At 49.0% G+C, this 23,622-nt stretch overlaps 1 protein-coding gene and 1 pseudogene across 1 annotated transcript in view; both read left to right on the top strand.

The window, feature by feature from the left end:
* The first annotated feature begins 697 nt into the window (after positions 1-697).
* Positions 698-23,622, top strand: part of MMP24 (matrix metallopeptidase 24) — a 57,638-nt gene continuing 34,713 nt past the window's right edge. The window contains exon 1 of the mRNA XM_075563722.1: positions 698-928. Coding sequence (XP_075419837.1) covers positions 698-928 — 231 coding nt within the window. The remainder of the gene's footprint in view (positions 929-23,622) is intronic.
* On the top strand, positions 22,739-23,229 carry LOC142423131 (thioredoxin, mitochondrial pseudogene; annotated as a pseudogene).

Here is a 23,622-nt window from a genome sequence, read left to right as displayed (position 1 = left end):
TAGAAGGTGAAGAACCACTGCGAAGGATACGGGATGATTGTCACCTCGATTGCCCTCAAAGTTACCCAGGGCTGCTCCCACCCCAAGCATCTCTCAAGTCAATTCCTTTAGCCTCTTTATCCCCCTTTCCCAGGACCCTCTTCCCCGAGCCTATTTCTTCAGCTCACTCTCAACCAACCATTACCCCTTAGGGTCGCTGCTCAATCCCCTCCCTGGACTCTGCCTCTCAGACCCCTCCTCTAGTGCCCCCGCCTCAGACCCTCTTCCCTGGGTCTAATTCTCAGGCTTCAGAGCCCTAACCCCAGACCTCCTTCTCCATCTACAGGCTCCCGGGGCCCCGCCGACCCCGCCGCAAGTCCCACCCCCGGGACTCTCCCCCGAGCTGTTCTAACCTCGCCGCCCCCACCCCGCGCAGCGGGCGGCCCTGCCCCAGGCTGGCCCAGCGCTCTCGCCCCCGCCGCTCCGGCCTGGGCGCTGCCCCCGCGCCCCCGGCCGCCTCCCGCCGGGGCGGGGCGCGCGGAGGCGGGGGCGCGCGGGCGGCCGAGGCGGCGGCGGCGGCGAAGGCAAGCGGGCCGGGCGCGTGTCCGCGGCGCCGTGACTCGGCGGCTCCGCAGCGGCTGCAGCGGGAAAACTCGGCCGGAGCCGCCGCCGCCCCGCCGCTGTCATCGCAGCCGGGCGGCCGGGTCCCGCCACCGGGATGCCGAGGAGCCCGGGCCGCCGCGCCGCGCCCGGGACGCCGCCGGACCGGGCCCTGCGCTGGAGCCGCTGGCGGGCCCCGGGGCGGCTGCTGCTGCTGCTGCTGTCCGCGCTCTGCTGCTTCCCGGGCGCCGCGCGGGCGGCGGCGGCGGCGGCGGGGGCGGGGGCCGGGGGCTGGGCGGCGCGGGCGGCGGCGCAGGCGGCCGAGGCGGAGGTGCCCTTCGCCGGGCAGGTGTGGCTCGCGCGCCGGGCCGGGGCGCGGGGTCGGGGCCTCGGGGCAGGCAGGGGGCGGCGCCGGGCCTGGGTCGGGCCGGGCCGGGCCGCGCCTGCCGCCGGGGGCGAGGGGGCTGCGCGCGGGGGGCCGCGCCCGGGGTCGGGGCCGCGCGGCGGGGCGCCGGGCCCGTAGCCGCTTCAGCACCACGGACAGGGGCAGCGGGCAGGCGGGGTGTCGGTGGCGGCGGCGCGGCGGCGGCGGGGCGCGTGGCCTGCACTGCTGGGTGGGAGGGAAGCCGTACCACGCCTGGGAGTAAATAGTAAGGCGCAGCCAGTCTGTTGTGGGATGAGACGAAACCGGGGATGCACGAGCTGCAGAAGAGAGGGCGAGGGAAGGGGGACGCTAGATCCCGGTCTTCCCAGGCGGAGAGCCATCACGTGGAGGAAGGATAGACTCGCTCGGTGTGGCCCCGCGGGGCAGAAGTAGGGCCAACAGGGGCGGGCGTGGGGGTGGCAGAAAGGCCGAGCTCGGCTCTGGATGGGGAGAAGTTTGTAACATCGGAGCTTCCCAACCGGCTTCGGCGGAGGGGAGCCGCTGGGCACTGGCATGGGCTATCGGGAGCTGCAGGAAGGGAGCCTGATGGATGCTTGCACAGTGACCACAACGATGCAAGGTTGCATTCCCCAGCACTCGCTCCGGGCCAGGCCTGATGCTGTGTTTTACATTAATCTTCGAATCCTGGCAACTCCTTTTGGAGATAGTTGCAGCTATTATCCCCATTTTACAGATGACGAGATAGCCTTACCCAAGGTCACAGAGCTAATGAGTGATGGGGGTGGGGGTTCTAGCCTGGGTAGACTCAGTCCAGCCTCCACATTTTTAACCATGACATTATTTGATGTCACGTGAGGGGAAGCCAGCCCGCCCAGGTCATTTCTTGAGTCTCTTCAAACTTAGAGAGCTGCGATGCTAATGACAGATTGGGATGGTGGCGTGGTGGTGGGCCAGGGGCTCAGAGGGATTGCCCAAGTGATCCTAAGAGATGGAGGGTGTGTGATGAAACAGGCCGTTTGTTCAGAAGAAATTTCCTGGAACAAGGATTCTTAATTGACTGTGGGCCTCGGGGAGGTCAGACATCCTCTGAAATGTTGTGCAGAATTGTATTTGTCTATGTGCGCAAATGCGTGGTGGTAATTTAGGAGCAGGTTCCTAGATTTCACCAAACTCTGAAAAGGACACATGATTTGTTTTTAATGTGTGAAAAAAAGACTCCGTCCTAATTTTAGTTCTCCTTCCAAGACCTTATAATTATTGTTTGGCATTTAGTAGCAAAGTCCTCTAGTCTGTTTTCCAGCTGTATCCTCTCTCAAAGGAGTGTGTCTCCAGAGTTTCTCTCTTTGCCGAGCTGGATTCCTGGGTCTTCTTGAGAGCCCAGGCAAGGTGGAAAGACCTCACCTGGAGTTTAGGAGGCTTGGGATCTCCTCTGGCCGTAGTCACTGGTGGCTTCTGTGACCTTGGGTCATTTCCTTGTCCTCTGTAGGCTTACAAGTCACCAGCTCAAACAGAGAGGTGGGGGGGCCTAGGTGGTGAGCAGCTTGCTACCTGAAAGGCGGATGGTCCAAATCCACTCAGCCAATCTGCAGGAGAAGACACTTGGCAATCTGCTTCCAGCACGATTACAGCCAAGAAACCTGTAGGGAGCAGTTCTACTGAGTGACACATGGGTCACTGCGAATCAGGCTGACAAACACAACAACATAAGAGCTAGAGCTAGAAGATGGCACAACTCTGAAACCCTTCTATTCCTAGGGCCCGGCGAGCACCAGGAAGAGGGTGTTTCTTCACTCTGCCAGGGTGTGGTGAGCAGATTGTGCTTACTTGCGCTTATTCTTTCCCTTCCCATGGGCTTTGATTCTTCCTGTGTCATTTGTCTTTTCAAGCTGAAGTTTGCCCCCCTTATAGCAGGACACCCCTAAAGAGGCCACATTAATCCTCTGGGTCATTTTAGTTGTCCTTTGCTGGACATCATGGGTCCTCGTTCTCAGTAGCTGTAAACCTGGCCATTGTCCACAGACAGGGAACCCTACAGTTTTTCATAAAAGAAGAATGATATCTTCTTTGGTTCCAGGCCCCTGCCTGATCCTGTTCTTCCCTTTGTCCACCTTCTTGGCCCCAATACAGTAGGTCACTGCCGTTAGGAAACAATCAGCAGCCGCTCCAGATCCATTTCCTGGGTCAAAACCGATAGCCTGGAACACAACACCCTATAAGTGGATTCTCTTTACCAGAGTGCATTACCTTACATTTCCCCCACACTGACGCTTACCTGCCACTTAGCGTCCCACTCACTGCATCCCTTCAGCTCCTCCCTCACCACCTTTGGCAGAGCATTTTCCTATCTGAAAAGGCTTCATGTCATCTGCAGTGCCGAAATGTTTGCTTTGCTCTACTTCTTCTAGGTCACTTATAAAACATCCATGTGGTCTCTGGGGCCCTCTGCACCTTTTCATTCAGAGAAGTCACCATTTATTTCTATTTATTATTTCCTATTTCTAAGTGAGTTCTCATGCCCTGCTAAAATACCACCCTTAATTTCAGCGACTGCTTTCAATGTCTAGTGCGTTGCCTAAAACTTGTCAAAAGATAGATGAGCTATGTCCACTGCTTCTCTAAATGACGTATACCTAGCTGCCCCTTCACTGAACAGTAGGGAGCCACATGATTGAAACCATATAAAAATGTTATTACTTTTTTTCCAATTCCTCTTCCCCTCTTTTAAGCTTGGAGTCTGATTCGACCCCAGCTGGCCCTCTTTTGCACTGGACACCAATAGGCATCAAACCTGTCTCTCCAGCCAAACGTGTCTCTCCTTATCCCAAGAGAAATTGCCTATGTTTCTCTAGCCATCCTCACCTCCCATCCCTTTGAAGCCTTACCCATCCCTTTGAAGCCTTTCCTTAAAGTTTCAGCTCAAGACCTGCTTCTCCAGGAAATATTCCCTGACTTCTCTAGCGCTCATTTATTTCTCCCTTCTCAGCGGGAACACTGGGAGGCACTCCCAATCATTTTGTCATTTATTTTTTTTTGGAAGAGTTACTGGTAGGAAAAGCATGTCTTACATAGACAGGGCCTTCGCCACTCAAAACACTGCTTTGTGTTTTTGGATCTCTCTTGTGATCTACCACTCTCAATGGTCACCATGAAGGCCTCCTTTAATAGGCAAGCATTCAGTGATTCCATCCATTAATCTTTTATGCAAAAAAGAAGTTACATGGATCTGAAATAGACAGTCATGGACAAGTGGGTCTGGAAGTCCTTTCTGAACCTCTTGTTAGGCGTGGGACTCACTGTCCACCTTTCCTTCCTGCAGAGTAAATAAAGGTTATCCTTTTAGGCAGTAATTCCATCATTTCACTGTAGTTCTTTCACAACTCTCTAGGGCAGCGGTTCTCAACCTGTGGGTAGCAACCCCGTTAGGGGTCAAACGACCCTTTCACAGGGGTAGCCCATTTCCTAACAGTAGCAAAATGACAGTGATGAAGTAGAGTCAAAAATAATTTTATGAGTGGAGGGGTCACCACCACACAAGGAACTGTATAATAGGGTCACGGCATTAGGAAGGTTGAGAACCACTGCTCTAGGGAGCTTGTCGTCTGGTGCTGGAGGAATTGAGAGGTGGGCACGACCTTATAAATCACCAACTAAGTATATGGGGTCACCATGAGTGGGAATCAACCTGACAACAACTGGTATGGGTCAACACCTGTTGTTGTTGTTGTTGTTGTTGTTGTTAGGTACCATCAAGTCAGTTCCTACTCATAGTGACCCTGGGTCCTATAGGACAAAACACTGCCCATTCTCACCATCACAGTAAGTTTGAGTCCATTGTTGCAACCATGGTCAGGCTATCTCACTGAGGATCTTCCTCTTTTTCGTGGACCCTCTGCTTTACCAAGCAAGACGCCCTTTTCCAGCGACTGGTTCCTTCTGCTATCATGTCCTAAAATGTGAGATAAAGGCTTACCATCATTGCTTCTAAAGTGCATTCTGGCCATATTTCCTCCAAAACAGATTTCCTTGTTCTTCTGAAAGTGCTCGGTACTTCCGGTTTTCTCTCTCAGCACCACATTCAAATGCAACTCTGTGTCCTTCCTTATTCATGTCCAGCTTTCACCTGCGCGTGAGGGATGGAAATACCATGCCTTGGGTCAGGTGCACTTTAGTCCTTAATGGCATCTTTGCTTTTTGATACTTTAAAAGGCCTTGTGCAGCAGATTCGCCCAGTGCGCCTGGTAGCACTTAACACATATGTCTTCAATTTTCCTGAATGAACTTGATACAAAACCCGAAAGTTGGTGATTCAGACCTAGAACTTTTTTTTTTTTTTGGTGTTCAGACTAATTAGCTGAAAGCATTCTTTCACTAACTTTAGCTTTTGATTTCATATCTCTGATCTTTTATTACCAAGAGACCAAGTAAAAAATAAATGCAGTCCATTTTTTTCTTTCACTTCCTTGAATCTTTCTTTTGTGTTTTGCACCTCAGGTGGTCCCACTGATCCTCTAATTGGCTTCCTGACTTTGGTTTATTTAAAGCACATCTGTTTTCCTGTTATTAAGGAGCCCTGGTGGCTCAGTGATTAAGCCCTTAGCTGTTCATCAAAAGGTCAGTGATTTGAAGCCACCAGTCACTTCCCAGGACAAAAGTGTGACTTTTAATGTGGTCATCTGCTGCCATAAAGATTGGCAGCCTAGGAAACCCTACTGGACAGTGTGAACCGGTAGAGACTCGATGGTAACGGACTCGATGGTAACGACTCGATGGTAACGGGTTTGATTTGGCCTTTATTTCTGTGTTCTCATATTAGCTGAGTAGGATGCCTCTCAGCTTGTTTCGTTTGGGTCTTCCTACTATCCAGTTTGCTTCTCAGGAAGGTCAACATAGGCAAAGAGAGACAAACCAGGGAGCAGGGATGACATAGGTGCCGGCGCATGCCTGCTGGATGCAGGCAATCATGAATTCCTTCTCCAAGGGAACCCTGGTAATGCAGTGGGTTAAGTATTGGGCTGCTAAGCACAAGGTGAGTGGTTCCAACCCACCAGCAGCGCCTCAGGAGAAAGATGAGGCTGTCAGCTCCTATGAAGACTGACCGTCTCAGTAACCCTGTGGAACAGTTCCCTGTCCAGTGACTTTCCAACAGTGGATGTGGGCAGGATCAGTCCAGTGGTGAGTGATCTGCTCCAACCTGGTGGAGAGTTCTTTGGCTTGCACTAGCAGCCCAGGAAATTGGAGCCCTGAGTACGTCCAGGTGTGCAGGAGGCCTGTCAGAAGTGGTCTCATTTCCTTCTATGTGATCATCTTCCATCATATAGTTTTTTCTCTCTCTTCCATCTGACCTTAAAAACATTGTTGGTTTTTTAAAATAATTTTATTAGGGGCTCATACAACTCTTATCACAATCCATACATACATCCATTGTGTAAAACACATTTGTACATTCATTACCCTCATCATTCTCAAATCATTTGCTCTCCACTTAAGGCCCTGTCATCAGCTCATTTTTCCCCTCCCTCCCCACTTCCCCTCCATGATCCCTTGATAATTTATTATTATTTTGTCATATCTTTCCCTGTCCGACATCTCCCTTCACCCACTTTTCTGTTGTCCATCCCCTAGGGAGGAGGAGGTCACATGTAGATCCTTGTAATCGGTTCCCCCTTTCAACCCACCCTCCGAGTATTGCCACTCACACCCCTGGTCCTGAAGGGATCATCTGTCCTGGATTCCCTGTGTTTTCAGTTCCTATCTGTACCAGTGTACATCCTCTGGTCTAGCCAGGTTTGTAAGGTAGAATTAGGATCATGATAGTGGGTGAGGAACTAGAGGAAAGCTGTATTTTTCATTGTTGCTACATCGCACCCTGACTGGCTCATCTCCTCCCTGGGACCCTTCTGTAAGGGGATGTCCAGTGGCCTACAAGTGGGCTTTGGGTCTCTACTCCGCACTCCCCTCCTCATTCACTATAATTTTTTGTTCTGATAATGCCTGATACCTGATCCCTTCGACACCTGGTAATCGCACAGGCTGGTGTGCTTCTTCCATGTGGGCTTTGTTGCTTCTGAGCTAGATGGCCACTTGTTTACATTCAAGCCTTTAAGACCCCAGATGCTATATCTTTTGACAGCCGAGCACCATCAGCTTCCTTTGCCACATTTGCTTATGCACCCATTTGTCTTCAGCAATCATATCAGGGAAGTGAGAACACAATGGTATGAATTTTTGTTCTGATGATGCCTGATAACTGATCCCTTCGACACCTCGTGTCACACAGGATGGTGTGCTTCTTCCATGTGGGCTTTGTTGCTTCAGAGATAGATGGGCACTTGTTTACCTTCAAGCCTTTAAGGCCCCAGACGCTATATCTATTGATAGCCGGGCACCATCAGCTTTCTTCACCACATTTGCTTATTCACCCACTTTGGCTTCAGCTGTTGTGTTGGGAAGGTGAGCATCATAGAATGCCAATTTAATAGAACAAAGTATTCTTGCATTGAGAAAGTACTTGAGTGGAGGCCCAATGTCTTTCTGCTACCTTAATACTAAACCTATAAATACATGCACATAGATCTTCATATATAAATATATTTGCCTCCTAGCTCTTTCCTCTATTTCCTTTGACTTTCCTCTTGTCCCACTATCATGCTCAGTCTTCATTTGGGTTTCAGTAATTCCTCTTGGTTACATTACCCTTGAGCAAGCCCTAGCAGACTTCCTACACCCTCGTCACCACCAATTTGGATCACTTGTTGTTCCCTGGACCCTGGGTTTGTTAACACCACTACCTTTCCCCCCACCTCCCCCTCTCCCATGTCCCCCCAGAACTCTCGGTCCCGTTGTTTTCTCCTCCAGATTGTTCATCTAGCCTATCTTATTTAGACAGAACTGTGGAGATAATAACATGCACAAAAACAAGACAAAGCAAAACCAAACACCAATATACAAAGAAAAAACAACAAAACAATGACAACAAAACAAAACACAACAAGAAAGAAAAGCTTGTCGTTAGTTCAAGGACTGTTTGTTGGCCTTTAGGAGTGTTTTCCAGTCCTTTCTGTTGGGGCACCACGCTCTGGCCCCAAAGTCCACCTTCAGCATTCCCTGGGGACCTTGCTGCTCTATTCCCTTGCTGTTCTATTGCACTCCCTTATTGTTTTGCCTCGGTGTGGCGGGATCAGATCGGGCGCAATTCCCATACTATGTGTCCAGTGTTGTCCCCTGTAGGGCGATGGGTCAGTGAGGGACGTCATGTGTCATAGTGGGGCCAACCATGCGGTCCCCTCTGTGGACTGGCTTCCCTAATCAGGAACATTGTCCTCAAGGCCTGGTGGGCCATGATGTGCTCCACTCGTTCCTCCTTCCCCTTCATCTGCTCCTGCACACTCCAATCAGATATCTTTTTCTCCCAGAGCTGCAGATTTACTGCCATCCTTTGAAATAAATTCTTCTGTGGGGAAGGGGCAGGTGTCCATGTCGTAGTTGGATTGGGGCCGGCCCCTCAGACCTCTTCACTGGTTCCCTACTCCCTGCTGTCATGTTGCATTACATCTTGGAACACTGAATTGGAGTCTGGTCCCTCTTTCCCTGTGGAGATATAATACCCTCCCCTTGGGTGGTTTAGTGCCCTGTGCCCCCGCTACCCATTTATTTATTATTATTTTCCTTTCCCCACCTCCTTTTTAGTTGTCTACCATGTACATCACTGTATTTGGTCTGGTCCTCACCCCAGGAATGTTTGTATACAGTAGCTTTTTCCCTGTGCCCCTTTTGCGTTTTTTTTTTAAAGCTTACCTCAGCAGACTCATGTTGTACTTGTCCTTTTGTGCTTGGTTTACTTCACTTAACATGTTTCCCTCCAGTTCTTCCCATGCGGCAATGTGCTTCATATGTTCATCACTGTTTTCTAGTGATGTGTAGTACTCCACTGTATGTATGTACCACAGCCCTTAAAAACATTCTTACTGTTAGAAAGTTCTTCTTTCTACCTAATTTAAATTGAGTCTGCTGAAGTTTTGTTACCTCTTATTCTTACTATGGTTTTTCCTATTATTTGATAATCCCTTGTATCTGTGCTTGGGAGAAAGATGAGGCTTTCTACTCCCACAAAAAGTTATAGTCTCGGAAACCCACAGGGACAGTTCGACTCTATTCCTATAGGATTGTTATGAGTAAGAAGTGGCTTGATGGCAGTGAGTTGAGGTTTGTGTCTGTAAGGTTAATTCTCCTGTTGGTTGCATGGAGCTGCTAACTGCAAGGTCAGCAGTTCAAAAACGCCAGCTGTCCTTCAGGAGAAGGATGAGGCTTTCTGTGCCCATAAAGATTTACAGCCTCAGAAACCCACAGGGGCAATTCTACTCTGCCCCAGAGGGTGGCTGTGAGTCCAAATCGACTCGACAGCCATGGGTCTGGTGTGTCTGTAAGGTACTTAGAATGTTCCAGACGCTTTCACGTGCATGGCCTTGTTGGATCCTTGCAGCGATGCTGTGAGGTGGACAGGGAAGCTGCCGTCCGGGGTGTATAGATGTGATGCAGAGAGATGAGGTGACTTGCTCAGGGACCCACATGTAGATCATAAATGGCACAACACCGTCAAGAGGCTGCCTTTTCTGTCCTCGGCAGTTTCCCTTCTACGCGCAGGAGACCTGTTCTGGCTGGTTGTCATAGCCTGAGTCCACCTCTTCCCTTTCCAGATATATCCCACTCTAGTCCATTTCTTGAAAGAGGTCGTTTTATGGAAAATAAAGGTAAATTATGCTTTTGCCATGAAGATTCATCCCAGGCAATTCCTAGCCTGACAGTATGCTATCGTTTGAACTCAAAATGGGTGTTTCCAAACCAATTCTTTATTTTATTTTACAGTTTTATTGGCATGCTTCCACATATCATACAATAGGTCAATCATATCAGGAAAAGTTGAACAGTCATACCACAATCAATTTTAACACATTTTCTTCTTCCTTGTACTCATTATTAGTGTAATTATTATTTTTTACCTGTGGGAAAAATACACACAACAAAACATTCGCCGATTCTACACCTTCTATATGTGTATTTCAGTGCCATTGATTATGTTCTGTTATGCAACCATTATTTTTTATAAATCATTTTATTGGGGCTCATAGAACTCTTATCACAATCCATACATACATCCATTGTGTAAAGGACATTTGTACATTCATTGCCCTCACCATTCTCAAAACATTTGCTCTCCACTTAAGCCCCTGTCATCAGCTCCTCATTTTCTCCCTTCCTCCTTGCTCCTCCCTCCCTCATGATCCCTTGATAATTTATAAATTATTATTTTGTCATATATTACACTGTCCAACATCTCCCTTCACCCACTTTTCTGTTGTCCATCCTCCAGGGATGAAGTTATATGTAGATCCTTGTAATCAGTTCTCCCCACCCCACCCTCAACCCTCCCAGTATCTCCACTCTCACTACTGGTCCTGAAGGGATCATCTGCCCTGGATTCCCTGTGTTTCCAGTTCCTATTTGTACCAGTGTACATCCTCTGGTCTAGCCATATTTGTAAGGTATAATTGGGATCAGGAGGAAGCATTTAGGAACTAGAGGAAAGTTGTATGTTTTATTGTTGCTACACTACACACTGACTGGCTTGTCTCCTCTCCATGACCTGTCTATCAGTGGATGTCCCAGTTGCCTACAGATGGGCTTTGGGTCCCCACTCTGCACTCCCCATCATTCACAATTATATGATTTTTTTATTCTTTGTTGTTTGATGCCTGATTCCTTCAACACATTGTGATTGCACAGGCTAGTGTGCTTCTTCCATGTGGGCTTTGTTGCTTCTGAGCTAGATGGCTGGTAGTTTACCTTCAAGTCTTTAAGACCCCAGATGCTATATCTTTTGATAGCTGGATTCCATCAGCTTTCTTCACATTTGCTTGTGCACCTGCTTTGTCTTCAGCAATCATGTAGGGAAGGTGAGCATCATGGTATGCCAGTTTAATAGAGCAAAGTATTCTTGCATTGAGAGAGTACTTGAATAGAGGCCCAATGTCCATCTGTGACTTTAATACTACACCTGTAAGTGTATGCACATAGATCTATTTCCCTAGCCTCATATATAAATATATTTACCTATGTACATGCCTGTTTTTAGACCTCTATAAATGCCCTTTTCCTCCTAGCATTTTCCTCTATTTCCTTTTACTTTCCTCTTGTCCCACTATCATGTTCGGTCTTCATTTGGGTTTCAGTAATTCCTCTCGGTTACATTACCCTTGATTACACCCTACCAGACCTCCTACACCCTCCTCACCACCGATTTGGTTCACTTGTTGTTCCCTTGCCCCTGGGTTTGTTAACACCACTCCACCCGCACACCTCTCCCTATGCAGCCATTATTGATATCCTTTTCCCAACCGTGCAGCCAGCCACCATTAACATAAACTCAATGCCACGGAAGCAAAACTCTTCCTCTTTCACCCATCATAGCAATTGGGCAACTTTAGTTTCTTTTTTTTAAGTAGCTGTCTTGACAGAAAGCTCACATCTCATACACTTCCACTGTCGAGTCACTTGTAAAAAGAGTTGTAGATACATCATCACACCCCGTTCTAGTGCCCGCTTCCCCCTCCCGTAGTCATGGTTTTCTCCCTGATTCCCACCCCCTCCCACTCCCCATCAGGCATTATCTCTCTTCATCCATTCCTTCTGTGAAACCAGTTCTTCAAAGACAGCAACCAGTGTCTCCTGACTGCCTGCCACATCCTCGACACTTGATACTTCTTTTTAAATGTTTAAATGTTCCCCACCAACTTCTTTGAATAGTTCATGGCATGCAAAAGTCAGTACCTGTCCTCCAGAAAGAAAAAAAAAAAAAGAATGAGTGCTAATGGTATAAACAAGACCTTGGGAAGCCCTGAGTGGGGAGGGATGTGAACTTGAGACTGGGGAAGTCAGAGAACATTTCAACAAGAAGGTAGAATTGGAGTTGAACTTTGGAGGGATGAGAAAGATGGAGAATGGTCAAGACGGGGCAAACCAAATGGAAGGGAAGCCATGAAGCAAAGGCCTGCAGAAGTGCGTGGCACGTTAGGAAACAGTGGGCAATCTGCTGTCCCTGCAGCTTTGAGTTACTTGCTGTTTCCAGTAAGAGAGTATGAGGAGGAGAGGCTGGCAAGGGAGACTGAGGGCAGATTGTGATGAAACTGGCTTTTGTCCAAAGACAGGGGAGTCATTAAAGGTTTCTTAGCAGGGGAGCAACCTGCTCCGAGCTGTTAGGCAGGTAGAGGAAGGGGCGAGGGGAGAGGATCCTCTTGAATTGCTGTGGGGACTAGCACCTGTTCTGGATGCACTTAGCACACCTTGGGCCAGAGTGCCAGTTTTAGGCAACAGTTTGTAGATACCAGAACTCACTGTCCTTGACTCAGTTCTGACTCAGCCACTCTTTAGGACAGAGTAGAATTGCCTTTGTGGATTTATGAGACTGTAACTCTTTACCAGAGTCGGAAACGTCATTTTTCTCCCTTGGAGCGGCTGGTGGTTTTGAACCACTGTTCTTGTGGTCAGCAGCCCCACTCATCACCCACTATGCCACCAGGGCTCTTAGTATGTAGGTAGAGGTTGTAAATTACAGCTTTGATCCTCCCAAGCTGTGAGATTTGGGAACAAATCATTTGGTGTCTCTGGCTATCAGTCCATTCAAGTCCTATGCTAACTTTTCTTTAATATTCCTCCATGAATTTGTTTTAAAAGGCAACTTTGAACTAAGTTTTAGTGCTAGAATAAAAGCAAACTTGGATATATATATATATATATATATATATATATATATATATATATATATATATGCCCAAAGATTATGTATGCTGTTGTTGGAAAGAAAAGAGAGAAAAGTAGGCATTATTATAAACAAATTTTGTTAGCAATCACCATTTAAAAATTCAATTTTATGTCGCAAACACTCATGTGCACCATTTCCTCTGTGCCCCCAAAGCGCTGGGCCAGAAAGATCAGAGTCAGCCCACACCCCTCCCTCTCTTCACCTGTCTGTAGAATCAATTTTACTTTTGGAATCGATTTTTAGAGTGGCTACGCCTCCCACTCCCACTCCCTCCAAGTTAGCTGGAACTTCATTCAGCACTTCTCTGGACTTCAGAAAACTGCCCCGCCTCGAAACCTTCTTCCCCTGGCAGCCAAAGGGAGCGTTAAAAAACAAACTCCTTGAATCTCACAACCAAACTCGCTGCTGTCAAGTCGATTGCAACCCTTAGCGACCCTGTAGGACAGAGTAGAACTGCCCCGTGGGGTTCCAAGGCGGTAACTCTTTACGGGAGTAGGAAGCCTTGCCAGCACAGAGCTGGTGGTTTCAAACTGCTGACCTTCCAGAGAGCAGCCCGACACGTGACTGCGATCCCCCAAGGTTCCTCCATAAGTCAACCTACCCACGCTCACGAAATGAATTTCAGCTGTACGTACTGTGTTCCTTCAGAAACAAACCTCCGATTCTTTTTTTAAAGCCACGAAGGTCCTGGGACAGGGCAATGTAGACGAATGGAATCGTAAGAATGGTCACGCGTTGGAAAGACGTGACCCCCGTCACGGAACAATTTTTGTAGGGTTGTTGAATGGGAACCTAAGCCTCTGGGTAAAGATAGTTCTCAAAATGAATCTACCTAGAACTCTTATATTGGAAGCAAATAAGGCAAAAGTCACGATTTGTCAAACCCCGTGGCACGACCTTATCTCTGTGTCAGTCCTTTTTTGCTCTCTTCTAAATGCTTGAAATTTTTAATAAGAATGCTTAAAGCAAGCAAACAAACAGTTCTTGATCAGGAGAATTCCCATCCGTATCCCAGACTCCAAACTCCCTGCCATCCGGTAGATTCCAGCTCTAACCCTGAAAGAGCCTAAAATGTCCTTCAGGATAAAGGCCCCACGGCCAGAAGCTATAGTGGTGCAGAGGTTAGGTGCTCGGCCGCTGGCAATAGGGTTGGTAGTTTGAACACACCCAGCAGCTCCGAGGAAGAAAGGCCTGGCGACTGTTCCGGCAAAGACAGTTGGCTTAGACACCCCTGTGAGGCAGCTCCGCTCTGTCACATGGGATCTCTCTGAGTCAAAAACAACTCTCACCAAACTACTGCCGCTTCTCCCTACGCGTTTTTATGAGATATTCCCCCCCATGTGAAAGTGCAGAGTGTCATGATGACCCCTTGGGCCCACACACTCGTAGGCTGCCTGCAAGGGCTTCCAAGGGCCCGTGTGACCGCGCCACCTGGCCGCCTTCTGATGTATAGACTCTTCTGAACTCCTTCTCGGGATCTGGGGGATACCCGTCCTTTGACTCTCCCTTAGCCCTCTCTTACTCTTTGACCAAGTCTCAGCAAAAATGTCCTAATGCTCAGGGAAGCTGTCATACACCTTTATAGTGCCTTGGGCTTTGCATTGTGAGGAGTAATTAATTGTTTAGTTTTTCAATGTCTGGCTCCCTCACTTGACTGTAAACGCCATGAGTATGGGGACTATGTTCATCTCACTTATCTCCAACCCCGCGCCTAGCACAGGGAGTTCTCAGTCCCTGCTGGGGAAGAGCTCAGTGGGGGAGACCTGCGCGCATTTGTCGTGTGATATGAAATAGACTACGACCGTGAGGGATGCATATACTTCCGTTGAGAACATGGAGGGGAATCACTTAACCCTAGGCTGGCCTCCCAGATGAAGGGGCTTTCAGGTTGCATTTGGAAGGATATTTGCAAGTTCATCGTGCAGCGGCTAGAGGACACATGGAAATGGCAGTCTGAGGACAGAGGATGAGGTTAGCAAAGGATGGCAGTCTGGGGACAGAGGATGAGGTTAGCAAAGGTACGGAGGTAGGGGCTGCATAGGTTCCCAAGGAGCATAAGTCAGTCCCTCTCGTTTGAGGCTGGGACACCTAAGGTGGGAAATAAAAGGTAGAAAGCTTGTTGAGTGCCAAACCAAGAAGGCTAGACTTTAAGGCTGGCATTGAGGAACCACATTCAGACCACTGACGTTCAAACCATAGAACTTTATATCATTACTTAGAGACTATCGGGTTCAGCCATCTTGCTCATAGTTGAGAACTGGGACCTGCCTACTTGCCTTTACCTTGTCGAATCTGTTTTCTAAACTCTTCAAAAAATCCAGCTCTGGGGGACAGAGAGGCTGTGTAGATCTGCAGGAGGGTGTTGAGTGGGATGAGGGCAACTTAGTCTCCGCCCTTCAGAGAATGTGAATGAGAGCATGCCCCCGACACTTCGGGTATTGGATAGAGGCCCGCCACGACCTGGAAAACTCAGACAGCCCGGTGCTGACCCCAAACCCAAACGTGTCACCTCCTCGGGCGTGGTCACTGTCTGGCTTGTGGTAGCCTCCTGGGAGCGGGCCAAGGACATTGTGCAGAACGCCAGGGAATTCCCGCCAGTGCACTTACCACACACTCAAGAGCTGATGGCAGCCAAGAGGCAACGCCGCGCCATTAAGGTGTTTGTCAAGAACTAAGCTGGGCATTGTGGGCAATCCTGAAGGCCTTTTTTATATTGGCTGTAAATTAAGGAGAAAGGAATAATCATTTTTTTTTAAACTGCATTTGGAGGTAAGCCAGAGCAAGTGTGGAGGCTGTAGCATGGCAGGAAGAACCTTCCTTGGGAGGCAGGGACACTAGGCTCCATTTTTTACTCTTCTGCCAACTTGTGCTCTGATTTTGGCTAATTTCCTCTTCCAGAATTTTATTTTTCCTTTTATGCAAAACAAGTGACATTAGGTGATCTCTAAGTATTGTTGAATCACCTGAATGATTAATCCTTTTCATGTGAAATTTTGGAATGAGCCCTGCCTTGATAGGTTGAGCAATAGGACTAAGCCTTGAGTTGGATGGTAGAGCAGTCAGCAAGGTTCAGGTGAGACAAGAGCTGGAGGTGACTGACACAATGAGATGACTTCTTCCCAGGGAGTCACCAAAGAGCCATAGAGATTCGGTCTGACAGCAGTGAACAACGGGGGTCAATCGATGGCTGGGGAGTGTGTTGTTGTTGGGTTCCCCCAAGTCAGTTCCGACTCAGAGCGACCCTAAGTACAACCAGACCAACAACGCCCAGCCCTGCGCCGGCCTCACAATGGCTCTTACACTAGAATTTAACTGGCCCAGAAGATCCCATTGGAAGCCCCTTTCGATTGGACACTTTCTAAGGCACCCTAATGAGGCTAAAACAAGTGTTTTAGTGAGAGAACTGGCCTGCAGCCATCCGTTGATGACAGACATGTTGTTGTTGTTGTTGTTGGGGATAAACCCATGTATGTATGAACTGGATCCCTGAGAGCAATACTTTTCAAATTTTAATTTACTCCAGTATGAGTCTCCTAATGCTGCTGTAACAACTGACCACAGATTTCATGACTTAAACAATACAAATTTATTATCTTCCACTTTGGGGATCGGAAGTCCAAAACCGTTTTATGTGGCTGGTGGCAATAGGACCACATTTCTTCTGGAGGCTCTCGGAGAGAATCAATTCCTTCCTCGCCTTTTCCAGCTTTGCGAGGCTGGCAACATTCCTTGGCTTGTGGCCTCTTTCTAGCAATAGCCTCACTCTGACCATTGCTTCCACGTCACATCTTTTCAGATGATAGCCCTCCTGCATTCCTCTTATAAGGGACCTTGTGATTAGATTGGACCCACCTAGATCATCTTCCCATCTCAAGATCCTCAACATGATGGGGGGTTGTTGTTGGTTTTTTTGGCATGGCATCGTCACAGATTTCAAGGAGTAGAATGTAGCCACAATGGAATCCCACCTTTAATCTGACTTAAAAATGTCTCACCAACTTCTCCTCACAGCCCTCTTTTTACCATCTCCTATTGAACAACAAAGGAAAACGATGTTTAGAGCAGTTAGATCATTTGGCTGAGGACAAATAGCTGGAAAGAACAGTTAGACACTACAAGGGGACTTCAGAAAAATCGTGGAAAAATGGAACTAGACAGTGATGGAATTTTTCCATCAACTTTCTATGAAACTTCTTGTTTGGCAGGGACAGCCTGTGGGTCCCAAGGCATTTCAGCTATGACCTCCCTCAGATCTCAGGCGTTTAAGGCAGAGAAGCTGACTCTATGGGGGAGGCTGTCTAGAGTGGCAGCGACTCTGGGTCCTTAGAAACAGGTTAGGTCATAGCACCATCAGTTTAAAGCCTGAGTACCAGAAGAGGAGACGGAGGCAAAAACTCAGTTGTAAGGGCAGAAGATAACAACACTGACGATGAAGGGGACCTTTCAGGCTCCCCCAATCCAACGCCCGGCAACACAATCGAATCCCAATGTTGGAGCTGAGGATGCCGATGGGCTATTTTCTAGGTCAGAATTGGCTGGGAAGATGGCACGTCAAGAACCCCGGTCTGGACACAGAGCTGGAATGCACAGAGCAGGGCTGTTATTTGCGTCCCAAAGACAAGATAGCATATTTCTTGCCTGAGCAAATAACAGCTGAGACTGAACACAGCATCCCTAGTTCTTCATGACTCAAGTCTTTACTCTGACTTGCTCTTATTGTAGCGCAGTGTTTCTCAACCTTCCTAAAGCCGCGAGCCTTTCATACAGTTCCTCATGTGGTGGTGACCCCACAATCATAACATTATTTGCATTGCTACTTCATCACTGTCATTTTGCTACTGTTATGAAGCATGTGACCCCTGTGAAAGGGTTGTTTGACCCCCAAAGGGGTGGCGACCCACAGGTTGAGAACTGCTGTTGTAGTGGTTCTCATGCTTCAATGGTCAATGGCGTTGCCTTAGGTATTCCATTTTTCAAAACAGACAGTCCCAGTTTCCAGTCTAAGAGGATCATCCTTTGACTCTCCCTTAGCCCTCTCTTACTCTTTGACCAGGTCTCGGCGAAAATGTCCTATCCTCCGAGAAACTGTCATACACCTTTCTAGCACCATGGACTTTTCAGTGTGCCAAGCAATTGTTTAGTCTTTCAATGCCTACCTCCCTCACTAGGCTGTGAGCTCCATGAGGACAGGGGCTATGTGCATCTTGTGTATCTCCAACCCAGAGCCTAGCACAGAGAGGCCTCTTGGTTCCTGCTGGGGAAGAGCTCAGTGGGGGATTTAGTAGGTCTAGGTTCAGATGATTGGAAGTGAGGATGACGGACGAGCCTTCATCTCACATATGGAAAAGGACATCGTGCGAGATAAAGGAACATGTCAGCAAACAAGAAGACCCTTGACAAGATGGATTGACACCGTGGCCACAATAGGACCAAGCATAACCACTGTGAGGATGGCACGGGACAGAGCTGGGTCGGTTCTAGTGTACCGAGGGGCGCTGTGAGTTGGAACCAACTCCACGCCGCCCCACAATGCATTGAGATCTGGGGATATGCGTGTTGGACAAGCTTCCCAGGTGATATGGACAATCCACGAGCCACAAGAACAACCCACTCTGAAGCACAGTCTTCAAGTTTGGGACTACCGGAAGTGATGCTTCAGCACACAGTGCAGGGCCAGGGTTATTTGTCATCTCTCAGGAAAAGGACAGCAGTCATTATTGCTATCACTTGTTGACTGCTATGACCACACGTGGAGTTCTTTAATCCTTAGCTCTGCTCCATAAGGCACATGCTTACTGCACATGCAGATGAAGAAAATGAGGCATAGAATGGTTGAACAGTTTGCCTAAATCCTTTAGCAAGTAAATAGAGGAATCAGGATTGGAACCCAGCACAGCTTCTCCCCATGGTGTGCACTCTTAGCTGTAACTCTAAACTCCATCCCCTCACCACATATCAACACCAAGTTCACTGCAGCCTACCAGATAAACAGGTTCCCACCCTGAGCTTCATCTTGAATGCTATTGACTAAATGCATATGCTCACATATGCTTTGTCATAAAACAAAGATGTCAAGGTTGAAAGGACCCTTAGAGGGTATTCAAGGCAGTCCAATATAACACTGCCATCGAGTCGATTCAGAACCCAGCGACCCTGCCTCATCACGACCGCCTTAGCTCACTTCACTCTTCATAGTCCTTGTCACCACATGCTTCCTCCACTGGGTTGCAACCACACAGTAGGTCCTCAATAAATGTTTTATTTTATTTTGTTGAATGAATGAATGAAACAAACAAATAGATACGATATGATATTGAGGAGGTAGAACCAATAGTTTTTTGGTAAAAGATTGGATGTGCCCAGTGAAGGCCACAGGGATGTCATGGGTCATATAAGTAAGGCTGGTTTGGATTCTGACATGGGAATCACAGCAGGGTCGCATCAAGCTTATTATGACCAGAGATAAGACACTGCTCTTCAGGCATCAGAGGGGTAGGAAGTCCTGGAGCAGAGAAGCCTCTCCTAAAGTCTGACAGTATGCAATGTCTAGTTCATCAGATAGAGAGATCTATGTTTGAATCCTGCCACTTAATAGTGTTGTATAATACTTAACCTCTCCTAACCTCGGTTTCCTCATCTGCAAATTAGAGCTCATAATTCCGACCTCATTGGATTGTTATGTGAGATAATGCATTCTCGGGGCTGAGCACAATGCAGGCATATGGTAGGCAGGCTAATAATAGGAGCTATTACCATTGCTGTTACAATTAGAACATCTTTTCATGTTAAAAAGTTAAGAAGACAAGACTTGTGTTCTGTAATTTCTCACACTGGTCCTTTTTAGCCCTCTGAACCAACCAGAATTTTCTCTTTCATCTGTAGACACTTAGCTTCTTAAAAACGGTTATGTCCCACAACAGTCCTTCTTCCCAGCATGAATATCCCTCGTAGCTCCTCACAAGACAGGGCTCTTGTTGCCTCCCTCCCCTGTCCACTCTCCTATAGTCAGTCCTCCAGTCTGTCTCTGTCCCTCTACGTGCATAACCCCCAGGACAGGACTTGGACTACCAGTGCACATGCATATTAAGGCTAATGCCTGATTCTTGTCACCTCACCGTTGCCCTAGATCAGTGTTCCCCAAAGGAGTGACGCCACCCCCTCAGTGGGGGGGGGCCTCTGGAACACTCCAGGAGGGCTTCAAAAGCAGATACCTACGCTTTATCCTTGATGATGGGCTATAGTACCCAAACCAAAAACCAAACTCATTCCCATCGACTCCGTTCTGACTGGATCCTATGGGACAGAGTAGCACTGTGCCTGTGAGTTTCTAAGACTGCTCTTTACTAGAGCAGAGAGTCTCATCTTTCTCCCACAGTGAGGCTGCTGCTTTCAAAGTGCTGACCTTGTCATCAGCAGCCCAATGCTTAATCTGTACAACCAGGGCTCCTTAGGCAATAGTGTAAAAGTGGTTCATTGCCAGGGAGGCACCAAGTAATTCTTGGGGGGGAACCTAGCACCCTAGATTATGCCCTCAGCTGCCCAAACTCTTTGATCTAGCTTGGTCCGTCTTTCTCTATCATTCCAGCCCATATTTTGAAACTTGACCCCTGATGACTCATCCTTCTCTGTAGACTTGACCTCTGGCACTTCCCGGCCCACCTCATTTCTCATTCTGAGCATCATTCTCCCCACTCCTCCAGTGTCTGGTTTGGGATCCCCCCCTGGTATGATGGTCCCGTGTCTCCCCTTCCCTTCCCCTCCCCCTCTCCTCCGCTGCCAGTGACCACCCTGTTGTAACTGATCCATCATTTACTTCTCTCCTCCCCCATGGCCTTCTCAGTTTTCCAAGAGCACTTGTCAGCATCGTAAGTGGATCCACTTGCCGCCTCCATCACCACTTCTCACCACCGCCTCTGCTGTCTGCCACTCTCGTCCCTCGGCCCGTGGTTTTTTCCCTTCGGCTTGTTATTCTCTGCTCTCTCCTTTCCCTGCCACTACTCTTGACTATCTCTGCTTTGGCTTCCCAGGAACCAACATCCCGCCTCCTGGCCAACTGACCAATCACAGAGCATTGCCTATGAGCTTCCCCTCTGGCGTCCAGGCCAGCTATTTTAGTCCCTGCTTGCATTTGGGGAGTTTTCTCACTTTCCTCTGGGTTTACACCTCCGTCAGCACCTAAAGGGTGACAGACACCTTAGCGTTGGGTCACTGAGCTGTTAGAACTTCTGACATGGCTACGGATTGATTAATGGATCCCAGTGTCAAAAGACAAAAGGTAGGTCATTCTCTTTACAGAGGAATGGCTTTCTACCCACCACCCACCCGGATAGTGCCTGCCTCCCGTACCTCTTCTCCGATGAACGAGACAACAGAGCGAGCCAGAAAGTCAAACCTGGCGCTTTTACAGCTGTCCTCCCCAAAGCCCTCCCGAGGTCGAAGTCCTTCCTTGGCAGCCAGATATTGCCTCCTGGACCCAATAGGCATGCATGCATTCATTCATTCATTCATTCATTCAGCAGACGTGCGTGAATTCACCGGTCGTTTACTGTGCCAATCACCGGGCTAACCCCTGTAGCAGATTTGAAAAGAAATAAGACAGTCTCTTTTTCCCAGGGACCTGATCTCATGAGGAAAACAGGTATCAGCTAACAGGTATGAGACGCAACCCCATGGCACTGGATACTAAGTATTATCGGGGTAGCCAGTGACTCCCAGGGGGAGTTAAGGAAGGTTTCACAAAGGACTTGGGAGGATGAGTAGGAGTTTGCTCAGCTGAACATAGAGAACGAGCCTTGCATGCAGCAGGAACAGCCGGCAAGTGTGGAGGGACCGGGACTCTGTTGAGATGGGTATGCCGGGAGGGAAGGTTTCTTCCAACCTCAGGGGAATCTGCCCAAAGAAGCGAAAGGATTGCCCGGGTTACGAGCAACTGAGGGACCATGGTAGCGGTAAGCAGCCGGAGCTGCATTTCTCTGGCCCCTGGGTTCCCATTCCAGGGTCTCCTACCCAGATAGGAACTACCAGGCCCAAACCCAAGGCCGTTTCCCTGACCTACATGACCTGCCCGTCTCCCTTCCCCTGCTTTCCCATTTTCTCTCTTGCGGGTCTGGCCCCTCACCCCCACCCCCAAATCCTAGAATTGTCCCTGGTGACAAAGAAGGCACTGATACACTTTGCCATCACCACCATGTGTCCAGTCCATTCCAGTGTTTGGTCCTGACCCAGATGAATGCCTAGTACCTGAGTCCTTAGATCGTAGTGTACTGCAGTTGAGATCAACCCTGCGGCCTTTTCAAACAAATTATTGTTTTATTAGGGGCTCATACAACTCTTATCACAATCCATACATACATCAATTGTGTAAAGCACATTTGTACATTCATTGTCATCATTCTCAAAACATTTGCTCTCCACCTAAGCCCCTGGCATCAGCGCTTCATTTTCCCCCTCCCTCCCCGCTACCCCCTCCCTCATAAACCCTTGATAATTTATAATTATTTTGTCATATCTTTCCCTGTCTGATGCCTCCCATCACCTACTTTTCTGTTGTCCATTCCCCAGGGAGGAGGTTATATGTAGATCCTTGTAATTGGTTCCCACTTTCCAACCCACCCTCCCTCCCCCTGCGGCCTCCTAATGGGTCCTGATCAACTCTGAGATGCTCCTGAGGAGGAGATCAGCAAAGGGGCTGAGTAAGCCAGCCTCCCAGCCCCTTTTTTACAGAGGAGCCGCTGAAAATTCCCCAGTCATACAAGGCTGGGAGTGGATGTGTGTGTGTGGGGGGGGTTGCCAAAGGTTCCCTGGTCTGTCTCCTACCATAAGCACTAACAAGGGCAGAAGAACAGGATTCTTAACTTCTGTGCTAGCTCTAAGGCATGTGCTCAAGAAATAACTCAGTCGGGCCCTTGACGGGGCGGGAAGGGCCGGGCTGTGTGTCCCTCCACTTACGCTGCTGGGAGATGGGGCAGCGACTTCTCCTGAGGAGGTTCCTGGCCTCTGTCATCGCCAGGAAGCCCCCTCAGGGTCGGTGGGCACCCCTCACCTCCGGGGCCCTCCAGATCCCACAGGGCCCTCCTGGTGGCCCAGCAGCAGCAGCACACAGCCCCGCCCGGATGATCCACGCCTCCAGAGCCTGCACCACCACCTTCAATGTCCAGGATGGGCCTGATTTCCAAGACCGAGTCGTCAACAGTGAAACCCTGTGGTGGTGGATTTCCACGCACAGTGGTACAGCCCCTGCCCAAGACTGGAGAAGGCGGTGGCCATGCAGCATGGGAAGGTCCTGATGGCCAAGGTGGACATCGATGAACACACAGACCTCGCCATTGAATATGAGGTGTCTGCTGTGCCCACCATACTGGCCATCAAGAACAGTGACATGGTGGACAAGTTCGTGGGCATCAAGGACCAGGGCCAGCTGGAGGCCTTCCTGAAGAAACTGATTGGCTGACAAGCAGAGTGGTGTCCGACAGCCCCAAGGAGGGCCAGGCCCCCTATTGCCAGTTCCCCCTGGCTGGCCCGTGGGGCCTGTGTCTAGGAGACATGCCAGTCCATCGAGCTGCCCAGCCGGGGGTATCCATTGGGAGAGTGCTGCTCCCACGGTGGACCCTGGCCAGCTATCTTCCTGGCCACCGTCCTCCAGGGCTAACCAGTCCTCCCAGGAGGCAGCGGGCCAGCCTGGGACCCTTGGGCCAGAACCCCTGGTCCTCGACTCCTTAGCCTTTTCCCATCAGAACCCAGCCCTCCTCTGCCCTTGTCTCTCCTGCTGCTCTTTTGTGATGAAAACAAACCAAATGGAACAGTGAGCGGAATAGGTCATTCTCCTCTTCTGTAAGTCTGTCCA

Source organism: Tenrec ecaudatus, chromosome 12, assembly GCF_050624435.1.
Source record: "Tenrec ecaudatus isolate mTenEca1 chromosome 12, mTenEca1.hap1, whole genome shotgun sequence".
NCBI classification, from domain to species: Eukaryota; Metazoa; Chordata; class Mammalia; order Afrosoricida; family Tenrecidae; genus Tenrec; species Tenrec ecaudatus.
The sequence above is the reverse complement of the archived record's forward strand: the minus strand, read 5'-3'. Positions and strand labels throughout refer to the sequence as shown.